Genomic DNA, 14,621 nt, shown 5'->3' on the forward strand with positions numbered 1-14,621 from the left:
TCTTGACTTGTCAGTGAAAACGTCACCTAAGAAGTTGTGGGATAGCACAACCTCTTTGACCTACTACCATCAGGAAGGTGGTACAGGAGCCCTGGGCAATGGCTTCTTCCTTCAGCCAGTGAGACTACTACCAACTTTGAAGTCTTGTCACTGGTGCAGTGAGCTGTTCACATGAATTTGAATTATATTTAACATATCACACATAATGTTACCACTGATAAACGTGTTATGGATGCACTGTGATCCAGAGGAATGAAGTTACTGTAGCCTCCGTTGTCAGTTCTTACTGTTCGTGATGCTAATTTAAACAGTCGTGCATTTACAATCATTTCTGGAAAATTGAAATGAAGAGATATCAAAACAAACAACCCATTTTAAAAAATAACAAGACAATTTAAATTAGTTTATTTTTCCTACTTAGTACAATACAGAGATTTAACCAAAATTTTACAAAATAATAATTTGTTAAAACAAACTGTACAAACAGCATCATGACATTTTTACTTTTTTTTGCAGAACGGTCCAAAAAAGGCACTAATCCAGAATAGGAACAGAAAACATACACAGGACTCAAATGAAAATACACCTGCTCAGCATATTACATTTGGTAAAAAAACTAAGGCTTTTAAATATTATCCTGTTCAGCTTCCAGTTTGGAAATCAAGTGACCATTTTAATGTAGAAGTGTCACATTTCCTACATGTCCTCCATCACCACCCTCAGCCCTTTTCACCCCTCCATACCCCTGTCAAGCAAATCTGTCAAAGCCTGCTTTTTAGATGCGGGTACCAACATTCATCGCTTCACCTAGCCTGGCTATGGGAACACAGTGGCTAAACTAAATTGATTATATTCAGCCCTTTGATTGGGATAATTTTAAATTATCACCTGCTTGATGCGGCTTTTGTGAGAATGTACCAGCTGATTTTGTATAGTCCACAGTGTTTTACCTGACTGTATGCTTCCCATTTCAGGTGACTATATGAGGATAGAATCTGGGAGTTGTGAGAAAGACAAGTTTTCCGAGATCACACTTCAAGGGTCAAACCATGTTAGCTTGAAGCTGCTACTTATGTTTGGAAAACACAACATGATACTTGTCATCCACACTTGGTTAATTCAAATGCTGAGAATAGGCTAGAACCGTGGCGAAACAGAGCTGTGGCAATAACTTGGCTGCAAGGAAAAGGATCCAGAAATCTGAATTGGCCCAATTCCTTGGCACAGATGAGCGGATCTCACTGCTAAGCCATAGGAGGAATAAAACTGGTGTGGGTATGCACGGGATGATGATGCTCTAAACCAGGACAATCACGGTTCCTTTTTGAACTGTGACAAGGGAGACGGTGAAGCTTCCGGACATCAGCAACTAATGTGTACTCAAGAATGCTTTTAGAACAGGAAGGACAAAGTAAATTTTATCCACTTCACCACAATGCTGTGGTAGGGCCAGAAACATTCATCACTTTCCCTTCAGTGGGGGGGGGGGCGCATCATCAGCAAAGTGAGGGGAGAGGGTAAAAACATGGAATGTACTGGGGACTGATTGAGGCCGAATCCTTTGGAACTTTTAAAAGAGAAATTTAAATAAATTAGATAAATAAGTGGGTTTATTTCCTGTACTGGGACTGATGGAGCTGACTTGATGGGCTGAATGGTGATCTGCTACACTGTGCCAGTTCTGTGTTCTAAGATGATTTGCTTCTCTGGGTACCTGTGATTCCCACTCTCAAACAGGTTGAGCAGTAATTGGCATCAGTCATTAAAGAGGATGGTTACAGTAGTAGCAGATTTTTATAACTTCTGATTTTGAAGTCATACTCCTGTTTCAGGATTGAAGAGGCCTTCCATATCAGCTTTGAAGTAGAGTGCTTGTAATGACTGGTTCTGAAAACTAAACTCTCGCCCCTTTGTCTCTCAACTCCTGAGTACGGGGATGGGGGGAGTGGAAGTGCTTGGATGTCCCCATACCAACCTCGAGAAACTAATTTCAACAAGATCACGCAGTCCCTTATTGACTCCCCTTTAAGAGTAATTTTCCTCAAATGAATGCAACCTGTTTGTCACCACCAGTAAAAATAGTATGCCCCTGCTTTATGACAGTACAAAGGAACAAATTACCAAACATTTGAGGCATGTATTAAGGGAGCAAGTGGAACTGTATCACATACACACACACCTGGTAAAATAGCTAATACAACGTGTAAGATGAGAAATCTGGCATTTCATGTTTTTTCTTAATATGCAGCATATTTCCTTTCTGCTTAGCAGAAAAATACATCAACTTATTACAGGACAAACCAAAGAACAGTGTCTCTACTGCAGGTAAGATTGTACTAAATCTTCTGAAAGGTGCAAGGAAGTAATTAGCCAGAAGGTTATGATCAATTGGTAATCTGACAGGACCACAGTGATGAACCTATTGCCTTCACTATTTCTACTGTCTCTAGAAGCAACAGTCCAAACCATGACAAAAAGCACTTTAATGGTAAATGGCTTGATGTGACAAGGCTTGCATTGTCACTCATGGAGCATAGCTTTCATTGTGTTCCTGCTTTTTCATGTAAATTACTAAAGGACACAACTTGCAGGATTTGTAACAACAGTTACACCGGCTCATGTTTGTGATGTTTCATGTTACCACATCAAATTGTTGAAACTAAACACCACCAGGTTGAATATTATTAATCAATAATATAAAATGTTTAACTGTCCAGTGTTCAGGATAGGTAGTTTATCTGAAGTTTCCTGCCTCTTGCTATCTGCTGTATTGTGGCTCTATTCTAACATTCAGTATGTAACAAGGACAAGGCCAAGCCACATTTGTTCACCACCTCGTAATACCTTAACATCAATGAGCATTAAATGTTAAGTAGGAGAAATTATAAACACAAAAGATTTTACTGATGCTTAAACTTCAGTGACAGATAAAATGCTGGGGCAAGTCAGCAGGTCAGGCAGCATCTATGGAGAGGAATAAATAGTTCACACATGAAGGGTTTCGGCCCACAATGCAACTGTTTCTTCCTCTTCACAGTTGCTGTCTGGCCCTGTGTGTGTGTGTTAGGAGTCTGTGGTAGTCCAGATCTCAGTGGGTTTGTTACCCTGAAGGATGTTAGTGAATCAAGTCAATCACATAGTTTCCGAGGGATTTAAACTCCTTCATCTTCCATTGGTTATCAGGAATATTATTGTAACCAGGTCAAGTGCCATTTGGGAATGGGGTGGGAGTAAGGACAACTCCTGCAGAAAATCAGGATGTCTGGTGATATTGATGTTTTGGCATTATCAAGGGACTGGAATTAAAAACCCTGGCGATGGATGAAACCAGCTTCACAGACCAGTGGGTAGCCCGGTCTATTGGCACTCTCTGCCCTCAGGTGGAGTGCAGCCACCAGAAAGCACAGTGCTGGGTTAATGGTCAGATCTGCCTCCTCAGAGGTACGGATCTCTCCCTGTGAAATTTCAAGGCAGCGGCTCTACGTGGCTGTGCAGTGAGAATGGAGCCACATTCCAATGGTTTGATCTGCTCAAGTATTTTAATGTGACATTCACAAAACAAGTATTAAATTGAATTGGATCAGTCTACAATGTCTCGTACTGTAACCCTAGTTTTGTAACCTTGGATTAAACTTCGGAAGTACTGAGTATGTTTTTAAAACAGAGCAACAGAGCCAGAGATATTGGACGTCATTTTGCTTCTGGAAGTGCAAAACGTGAAGCAAAGGAAGCAAAAGAAAGAAGAGACCAACTTGTGATATCAAAAACACATAAGTTGACAGAATATTTTGATGTTCATGGAGATGGTAATGGTGCTATAACGACTGAAGCTGGAAATATAGGAACAACTAGTACTGGTGTGGCAGAAGGTACGAAACAGCAACAGCCAGCGTCCATTGAATGCAAAAGAACAAGAATTCTAATGATACTGGTGAATGGCCAGACAATCTAGATGATCGTGATCGTGAATATTGAATAGCCAAGGGAAGTGATGACTGTCAACACTCTGAGAGTGATTTCTCTTCATCCCTGCGACTGTATGACAACCTCGGCACTGTCAGAAGTCTTATTTTACATATGTTCATAAACCTACAAACAAGCAACATGCAAGAAATTGGTTCTGCTATTCAGAAAGCAAGGGAAGCCTATTCTGTTTCCCATGCGAGATTATGGCTTCAGGATGTTCATCAAAGTTTAGTGACTGGAAAAATGCAATCTATTACGTCCACATGAAGAAAGTTCCTCACATAGACAAGCTTTAATTTCACTGTCAATGCGCAAAAACAAAGCTAAACGTGTGGATTCCCACCTCATGAAAAAAATGGAGACTGAACAAAAGTATTGGTGCACACTTCTGGAGAGAATAATTGAAGTTGTAAAGTTTTTAGCAGAACAAGGCCTTTCATTTCGTGGTAGTGATGAATCTGCTGGCTCTCCTCATAATGGAAATTACTTGGGGTTGTGAGAATTACTGGCCAAGTTTGACCCTTTTCTGGCAGAACATATAAATGCTCGTGCAAACCAAGGAAGGGGGCATAAATCATTCCAGTCTAAAACAACATGTGAGGAATTCATCAGCCTGAATGGATCCAGCATACTGGATCATATTATCGGTGAAGTGAGGAAATACAAGTATGATTCTGTTTCATTGGGTTTTACTCCAGATGTATCTAATGTGGACCAGCTGACTTTGACTGTGCATTATGTTTTGCTGTCTGGACCAGCTGAAAGGTTTGTGAAGTTTTTGGATATGGAAGGTCATAGTGCTGAACAGCTTGCTCAAAGTTTACTTGACTTTTTAAAGGAAAATGACATTGATATAAGAGACTGCCGTGGTCAAAGTTATGACAATGCCAGCAACATGAGTGGCAAGTATAGTGGCTCACAAGCACGAATTGAAGAGCTGAATGAGTTTGCAGATTACATTCCATGTTTTGCACGTTCACTAAATTTGGTTGGAAAATGTGCTGCTGAATGTTGTCAAGGAGCATTAATTTTCTTTCAATTTGTATAAAGCCTGTACACATTTTTTCCTGCTTATCGGTGGGATCTACTTTCTGCTGCATTATCTGATGGTGGTGCTCATTTGCCCATTGTGAAAAGAATGTCAGATACCAGGTGGTCAGCTCGTGCAGATGCAACAAAAGCACTTTTACAAAGCTTTTCTGTAATAAAACAAGTCTTGGATGACATTTCAAATAACAATGATCAGAAGGCAGAGTGTTGACAACAGGCTCGTGGACTGCTTTCAAACATGATGAAGCTGGAAACAGGAATAATGGGTCGTATTGTGGGATCAAGTACTACAGCGTTTTCAAATGACCAGTGCTACTTTGCAATCCCCTGGCCAACAGGTTGTGCACTCTGAATCCCTGCATGGCTATATTCAATTAAATCATCATATGCGCAATTTTGCTTGTGTTTTCTTCGAGTTTGCTGTTGATAATCTTCACACTTAGTCAGATCATTGGTTTTTTGCTCAATGAAAAAGTAAACCGGATAGCTTTATAACATATGCTACAGGCCCTGCACTAGCTTAATCCGGCCCTGGATGAAGGCATACGAGATTGGTGAGCAATGCTATGCAACCTTCAAGGATGAGAGACTAGAGGAAGACCCACCAGCAAAGAAATTCCATGACCCAATGAAAACCAACAAGCTGAAAACATTCAGTGATACGTGTACGAAGAGAGAGGTGAAATCAAATGGGAGAGCGATTATCTTGAAAGCAGACAGGTCTTTGGACGCATCATAGTGATGGCACAAGGGTGCAGTCTACGTATGGAGGATATCCTTTCTCATCCCCTTGGACCATTGCCCTGGGCCCTGTCCACACCAGAAGGATTACTGAGAAAGACAAATAAAGCTACTTCAGCCACAACCTTGCAGAAGAATGTAGCAGTAGAAGAGCAACTCTCAGGAAACTCTGCTACAGTCGCTGATGGAATGAACTTGGTCCAAAGAGTGAAAGGTGATCAAGTTACTTTCACAACAATTCTGAGTTTGGCTCTGAGGGAAGGCAGTCAGAGTAGCAGAATAGATGTTGTGTTCGACACACACAAGGAGAACTCTATCAAGAGTAGTGAAAGATCTCTACGGGGTGAAGAGACTGGTCACGAGTTGCAGGGTGTAACAGGCACACAGATGGTGAGGCAGTGGAGGAGCCTCTTGACCAAAGTCAGTAACAAAAATAGTCTCATTAGCTTCACAGTCCATGAATAGAGGATGCGGAGTACAGAGCAAAGCTACAGGAGAGGATTCTGTATACAACTGTGAATGACAGATGTCACAGAATCACATCTCAAGCTAGTCAGGAGGTGTCAGCTCTTCAGAGTCAACAAGAAGCAGATGGCCGCCTACTTCTCCATGCTGCCCATGCCCCAAGAGAGGGATACCAATCTGTAGTGACCTGCTCAGAAGACACAGATGTCTTTATCATGTCTTTATCATTTTGTGACAAGATTGAGGCCCTGTTATTGCAGAAGTGTGGCGCTAGAACCCGTACAAGGCTTGTAGACATCAGGAAGGTTGCTGCCACTGTTGACATAGAGGTTTATTGGGCTCTCATCGGGTTTCACACATATACAGGATGTGACACTGTAAGCGCTTTTGCAGGCAAAGGGAAGACAAGTGCCCTAAAACTTCTGACCAGCAACAGGGAAACTCAGGACACATTCTTAGAGTTGGGTCAGGAATGGGACCTCTCCCCAGAACTGATGGACAAACTGGAGGCATTTACATGTCACTTGTATGCCCCAAAAGCATCGACCACCAAGGTCAATGAGCTCAGGTATCACCTTTTCTGTCCCACTATGCAAGGACTACTTAACAAAACATGCACAGCGAGCCAACTACCAGGCTGGTATATGGAGAAGGACCCACAAGTGCCAGGCCCTGTTGGCAGAGGTTGGAAGATGGAGAGAGAAGAGGAGGTGCACTGGATGGAAGACCAGCCAGCTCCCGATGCCGTCCTGGATCCACTGGTCAGTAACTGTCCAAAAGCACACATAAAGCTATCACCGGTGCAATGCTATCACGTATTTTCTAACTCCAGAGGTGTATACCTTGCCATAAATCACTTCTAGCGTTATTCCCCGCAGATGGCACTGACCAACCCTACTGGCTCTCTGACTATACCTGACCAGCTGACTTTCTCCAGCATTTTGTGTATGTTGCTCGAGACTTCCAGCATCTGCAGAATCTCGTGTTTATGAGAAACACAGCCCTTCATCTGCTCCTCCACAAGGGCTTTCATGTTGGAGCCACTGTCCTGCACTGATCCCATTACCTGACTGGTTACAGCTCAACCTGGAATAAGCCCCGAATGGAGTCTACATAGAGAAATCTCAACATTCACCTGTCTCGAGGACCCAAAGTGCCTGGCTGATCTCAGCCTCTCACACCTAGATCTAGTCATGATACCGGAGTAGTGCTAGTGGAGCCTATGCAAGATTAAGGAAGAGTCTTTGAGGATCATGACCTATGGGTCCAAACAAAACTTGTGGTCTATAGAGCAGTCCTCCTTCCTAATTTACCGTATGGACCCTACAGCAGGCATCAGAAAGCCCTAGAAAAATACAAGTCCTTACAAAGGATTCTGAGGATCATCTGCAAGGACAGGAACACTAACGCCAATGTAGTGGAGGCGGCCAGCATGAACAGCATCTCCACCGTGATAAACCTCACCAACTCTGAAAGAGCAAGGTCATGTCATCCGGATCCCCAACTCAAGTCTCCCCAGACACATCCTTTACTCACAGTTGAAGGAAGGTGGGCAAAGGAAACACCTCCAAAGATAACATCAAAATCAGCCTGAAGAAATTCAGCATCACATCTAAAAACTGTGGGAACATTGCACTCAATAGATGCCCTGGGAGGAAATCTGTCCAAGAGGGAGCTGCACTACACGAGAGCAACCTCCCCTGTGCCACAGAGAACAAGCGGCAGCTTCGAAAGGAGAGCCTGAACGGACAAAAGACCCAACCACTGACCACAGTCACCACTCACACACTGCACCAGAATATGTGGATCTCGCTCGGCCTCTACAGCCAGCTGAGGACCCACCAATAGACAGAAGAATTTCATACTCTACTTGAGTGATTGCACTACTGCTAAACATCCCAGACAGGTGAGTGATCGTCTCGGTCTGCACTGTCGGGCCTGTAAGGGGTTGAATGTTTCAGTGAGATCACGGATCACCCAGCCTGGAATGAGGCTCCAAAGAGAACTCTGAACATTCACCGACTGGCTGGTCTTCTGAGACTCTCAGTGAGATCAACTTGCATTCTTCTAGATCACGGATCATCTAGACTGCTGAAACTCTCCAGCCTACTACCCTGGGAATTCTCCCACTAGTTCTATCATGTAACTATATCATTTTACACAGCCTATAAGCTCATTTGGCCCATCAAGTCTATGCTAGCTATCAGAAATCCCATCAGTCTCCACTCAACAACTCCTCCCTGTTTCTCCGACAATGCAGGTGGGAGAGAAGACGGTTCCAGTGAGCTACGGCAAATGTGCTCCTAACCAAGTTAACAGTGCTCCAGAGATCATGGTAGGGTAAATTATTGAATACTACAGGCAAGCTGAGAATAAAATTATCCTCATTCTTTCACCCAATCGATTACACAGTTGAACCCACAGCAGCCCCAAGTTTCTGATCATATTAAGTTAGTATCACCTGCAAAAGTGCATCTTGTTTGTGAATACAAACATCTAATTGAGAAGTTATGACTTTTTTAGTTTATTTGTAATTTTATAGTAATCAGCAGCATTTAATTGATATCTTTAAGCAAGTTAATCCTTGACGTTATAAGGTACACATAACTTTAACGTTCTTTGCTGACATTGCGGCTTCAGTGTTTGTACAATAACTCAGGTACTCAGTGCTTATAGAAGAGGTAGGCAGGTGGGTGGAGCTCCAAATAAAAGGAGAAAACTGACAGCCCAACTATTAAAGCTCTAGAGCAAGGGTTCCCAAACTGGGGTCCATGGACCCTTTGGTTGATGGTAAGGGTCTATGGCATAAAAAAGGTCGGGAACCCCTGCTCTTGAGATTTTACACTCTTTCCAATATTCTATCAATGAACGGCACTGTAGAAAACCTTCAACCATCAAAAGCAGATCAATTTGTCTTTCATCTCATCACTGACTGAGCACAAAATGGATACTGCATGTAACTTCATAAGTATGGTTCATGATTATTAATGTGAAGTTCTCTGTGAACCTGGAAAGAAGGAATAACATATCTCCATATTTTCCCAGCTGCTTAGATGACAACTAAATCTCTCTTTTTGATAGCAATCTGTTTGCCCCAGCATCCACACTTGCAAAACCAATGCAAGACATTAAGACACAAGAGGCTGTAGATGCTGGAACGTGAAGCTGCAGATTCTGCTTGAGGTGAAGCAGCACCTGAGGGAGGAAAGGAATTGTTGGTGTGGAGCCAAACTCTTGTTACGTGAAAATTCAAATTAATCTGATGTCAGGATTGATGCAGAGTTTCAACCCAAAACATCTACAATTCCTAAACATAAGAGATTCTGCAGATGCTGGAAATCTACAGTAACAGGCACAAAATGCTAGAGGAAGTCCGCAGGTCAGGCAGAGTTCCATTCAAGGAGAGGAATAAACAGCCAGTGTTTCGGGCCGAGACCCTTAATCTGGACTTGATGAGTCCCGCTAAGGTCTTGGCCAGAAATGTTGACAGTTTACTCATTTCCATGTCTGACTTGCTGAGTTCCTCCAGCATTTTTTGTGTGCTGTTCTTACATCTCCACTATGTTTTGTGTTTAGAACATCTAATATTCCTCATCCCCTTTTCCCAACAGATGCTGCTTTATCTGCTGAATTCTTCCTGCAAATTGTTGCTTAATGCAAGAAGTTGTTCTGAAATGATCCTTCAATCTTGTGGTTCTGATGGCACCTCCCTCAAAAGATATATCAACAACAGGCCCTTTAGAGCATCGAGATTGCATTGACTATCAAATACCACTAACTCCCATTCTAACACTCAATGGTAGCGATGTCTTCAATATGAAATCAATGCCTATTGGCTAAGGAACAAAAATGGTTTAAGTAGACTGCTTCCCTTTATAGTCTGAATCACCACTGGCAGTTGGAGGAGATTGCCAAATCTTGCTGCATCTACGAAGACCACACATATTCTAAGTCATTTAGGGAACAAAAGAAAAGATGCCTGCATTTAATGTGTGATTGGGAAGAGGGAGACAAAGTAGATGCATTTTAACCTATATCCCGAAGTTGTGGAATGAAAGGGTGTGAAGCAGCATAACTGCCCAGACGCCCAAGAGTGACTGAAAATGCCCATTATGATAGATGGTGTTTATAGAGAGATGCTTTTTAATTTTTTTGTTGTATCTCCAACTTTTCTTTATTCTGATAAGATGTTCAGCCTGAAATCTCTCCTATTTTCTCTCTATGGTTACTACCCGGCCTGCTGAGTATTTCCAGCATCGGCAGTATTTGAAAGTAATGGTTCCATTAGACAGGGAATTTATCTCGGCCTCAGTATGACTGCATCTACTCTACAAGTCTGCCCAAGTTTGATTATACACATTCCCAAACCCGTATTCCATACTAGAACTGCATTTTCTGAGTTGGGCTAAAGACATTTAGTAAACATTCCTTTTTCAGAGAGGCAGGCAACATGAATCTATGTTACCACACGGCAATAAGATCTCTTAACTTCCATCTCTTCCCTCCCCCAACTCTCCTGGGAAGTGGAGAGTCCCTCTATGCTTCAGTCCCCACGCCACACACAACTTGTGCAGGCGTTGATCTGGTGGAGAAACTGCCATGGTCCCCACCCTCACCCACTGAGAACCATAAGGAAACTCGCAATCACAATTCATTCAGTGCAATCTGAGGGGCACGTCAGTCATAAAGACTTCCAGGATAAGACTCATTTCTGAGAATTCCTCTGTGAGTGACGGCTTGCATGAAGCCATGGAATGAAACAGAACTGATGAGCTAACCATGACTCTCGAAGCTTCCTTGGACCATGCAACAACTGGGCTGATCGCCCCTTAACTCAAAGTGGCTCATCAGTGATGTGTTAGTTGATCTACATGATAATGACTTCCTCTTGCCACTTTAACGGAATGATCAGGTCATCAACTGCAGCAATTGGGTATTGAGCAATGAGGAAGGGTTAGTTAGCAATCTTGTCTTGCGAGGCCCCTTGGGTAAGAGTGACCATAATATGGTGGAATTCTTCATTAAGATGGAGAGTGACATAGTTAATTCAGAAACAAAGGTTCTGAACTTAAAGAAGGGTAACTTTGAAGGTATGAGACGTGAATTAGCTAAGATAGACTGGCAAATGATACCTAAAGGGTTGATGGTGGATATGCAATGGCAAGCATTTAAAGATCGCATGGATGAACTACAACAATTGTTCATTCCAGTTTGACAAAAGAATAAACCAGGGAAGGTAGTGCATCCGAGGCTGACAAGGAAAATTAGGGATAGTATCAAGTCCAAAGAAGAAACATATAAATTAGCAAAATAAAGCGGCCCACCTGAGGACTGGGAGAAATTCAGAGACCAGCAGGGGAGGACAAAGGGCTTAATTAGGAAAGGGAAAAAAGACTATGAGAGAAAGCTGGCAGGGAACATAAAAACTGACTGTAAAAGCTTTTACAGATATGTGAAAAGAAAAAGATTGGGCAAGACAAATGTAGGTCCTTTACAGTCAGAAACAGGTGAATTGATCATAGGGAACAAAGACATGGCAGACCAATTGAATAACTACTTTGGTTCTGTCTTCACTAAGGAGTACATAAATAATCTTCCGGAAATAGTAAGGGACCGAGGGTCTAGTGAGATGGAGGAACTGAGGGAAATACATGTTAGTAGGGAAGTGGTGTTAGGTAAATTGAAAGGATTAAAGGCAGATAAATCCCCAGGGCCAGATGGTCTGCATCCCAGAGTGCTTAAGGAAGTAGCCCAAGAAATAGTGGATGCATTAGTGATAATTTTTCAAAATTCCTTAGATTCTGGATTAGTTCCTGAGGATTGGAGGGTGGCTAATGTAACCCCACTTTTTAAAAAAGGAGGGAGAAAGAAACCAGGGAATTATAGACCGGTTAGTCTGACATCGGTGGTGGGGAAAATGCTAGAGTCAGTTATCAAAGATGTGATAACAGCACATTTGGAAAGAGGTGACATCATCGGACAAAGTCAGCATGGATTTGTGAAAGGAAAATCATGTCTGACGAATCTTATAGAATTTTTTGAAGATGTAATTAGTAGAGTGGATAGGGGAGAGCCAGTGGATGTGGTATATTTAGATTTTCAAAAGGCTTTTGACAAGGTCCCACACAGGAGATTAGTGTGCAAACTTAAAGCACACGGAATTGAGGGTATGGTATTGATGTGGATAGAGAATTGGTTGGCAGACAGGAAGCAAAGAGTGGGAGTAAACGGGAATGGCAGGCAGTGACTAGTGGGGTACCACAAGGCTCAGTGCTGGGACCCCAGTTGTTTACAATATATATTAATGATTTAGATGAGGGAATTAAATGCAGCATCTCCAAGTTTGCAGATGACACGAAGCTGGGCGACGGTGTTAGCTGTGAGGAGGATGCGAAGAGGATGCAGGGTGACTTGGATAGGTTAGGTGAGTGGGCAAATTCATGGCAGATGCAATTTAATGTGGATAAATGTGAGGTTATCCACTTTGGTTGCAAGAACAGGAAAACAGATTATTATCTGAACGGTGGCCGATTAGGAAAAGGGGAGATGCAAAGAGACCTGGGTGTCATTGTACATCAGTCATTGAAGGTGGGCATGCAGGTACAGCAGGCGGTGAAAAAGGCAAATGGTACGTTGGCATTTATGGCAAAAGGATTTGAGTACAGGAGCAGGGAGGTTCTACTGCAGTTGTACAAGGCCTTGGTGAGACCACACCTAGAGTACTGTGTGCAGTTTTGGTCCCCTAATCTGAGGAGACATTCTTGCCATAGAGGGAGTACAGAGAAGGTTCACCAGATTGATTCCTGGGATGGCAGGACTTTCATATGAAGAAAGACTGGATCGACTAGGCTTATACTCACTGGAATTTAGAAGATTGAGGGGGGATCTTATTGAAACGTATAAAATTCTAAAGGGATTGGACAGGCTAGATGCAGGAAGATTGTTTCCGATGTTGGGGAAGTCCAGAACGAGGGGTCACAGTTTAAGGATAAAGGGGAAGCCTTTTAGGACCGAGATGAGGAAAAACTTCTTCACACAGAGAGTGGTGAATCTGTGGAATTCTCTGCCACAGGAAACAGTTGAGGCCAGTTCATTGGCTATATTTAAGAGGAAGTTAGATATGGCCCTTGCTGCTAAAGGGATCAGGGGTATGGAGAGAAAGCAGGTACAGGGTTCTGAGTTGGATGATCAGCCATGATCATACTGAATGGCGGTGCAGGCTCGAAGGGCCGAATGGCCTACTCCTGCACCTATTTTCTATGTTTCTGTAATCAGGCAATCTGTCACGTTTGGCTCCTATGATTCTCACTGTTGGTCTGGTAACAGTCGTGTGTTAATACATATAGTAGGTCTAGTTCAGTTGTTCTTCATTCGGACATTAGCAGCGACCGTCCCCCATCTCAGTGACTGCATGTTCAGATCTACTGTCAATTCTTGCGTTGGTATGGAAGACAAACACTGCACCCTCTAGAGCTCTTCCTTCCTCCCTGCAAGCACGGAGATGAGCCTGCATTCCTCTATTTTACTTCCAACAGTCAGATGTGTACCTGCACCTGGTACCCACACTGGTAACAGAAGCTACAGCCGGATACAATAATTCCAGGCAGGCTTGGGTGAGAGGGGTGTATCTGGAAATGGAAGTTGCCATCTGTTCATCCACAGCGCTGGAAAGCCAGAACAAGGGAGACACTTACGGAGCAGTGGGCCGGCAGAGGCTGAGAAGACCTGTTGAGCTAAGACAGCAGAGGCCTGTTAAGCATTGTCTTGAGGTTCCAGGCATCGGGCTCGGGCACATGTCATGCTGGGATGAGAGGACCGCAGGAATGGTCCCTACTGTAGCAGCTCCTCCATGCGGGACTGTGGAGGGCTGCGGAGGGACAGGCACAATTTCTGCCCAAGGCTCCGAGCAGGATAACACTGCAATCGAATGAAGAGCACCCTATTAACTAGTTCAAAATAAGATCACGCACAGATATATTGAGATTACATTAAGGATAGGGTAGTCCAATGATGTACCAAATCTCAGTTGTTTCATCACACAATTTCAGTCATCTTCGACCACTTCCCTCTTTATCTCACCACCTCCTTGTCTGGCTAGGGCCAGGATGGAGTGATTGACTGCGGCCATTTCAACAGCGAGCGAGATGGGATCTTGCTGGGGATCACTGTGACTTGTGTTGTCATCCTGTGTTTAGAGAATAAATCATTCATCAGGCGAATCACGAATACGTCAAGATCAAATTTCTTCTCTCTTTGCTCCTGCTCCCTTATAAAGTCCATGATGCATGTGGGAGTTACAATGAGTTAGGGAAGCATTTAGTGTAATTCCCTCCAAAATCTCTGCCCCCTTCCATCCTCCCAACAAACTACCCATACTTAAAAAGATTGTGTTGATTTAC

The 14,621-nt window shown here is 43.1% G+C and overlaps 1 protein-coding gene across 5 annotated transcripts in view; it reads right to left on the reverse strand.

Moving 5' to 3' along the window:
* Positions 1 to 388: 388 nt before the first annotated feature.
* LOC132403286 (homeobox-containing protein 1-like) overlaps positions 389 to 14,621 on the reverse strand; it is a 71,056-nt gene continuing 56,823 nt past the window's right edge. For 3 of the 5 annotated variants that reach the window (XM_059986728.1, XM_059986727.1, XM_059986725.1), the window contains exon 10: positions 389 to 14,407. In XM_059986728.1, the coding sequence (XP_059842711.1) occupies positions 14,267 to 14,407 (141 nt within the window). In that variant the 3' untranslated portion in view covers positions 389 to 14,266. The remainder of the gene's footprint in view (positions 14,408 to 14,621) is intronic. The other 2 variants (XM_059986726.1, XM_059986729.1) reach the window with 2 other exon arrangements.

This window comes from Hypanus sabinus, chromosome 12 (genome assembly GCF_030144855.1).
Source record: "Hypanus sabinus isolate sHypSab1 chromosome 12, sHypSab1.hap1, whole genome shotgun sequence".
NCBI lineage: Eukaryota > Metazoa > Chordata > Chondrichthyes > Myliobatiformes > Dasyatidae > Hypanus > Hypanus sabinus.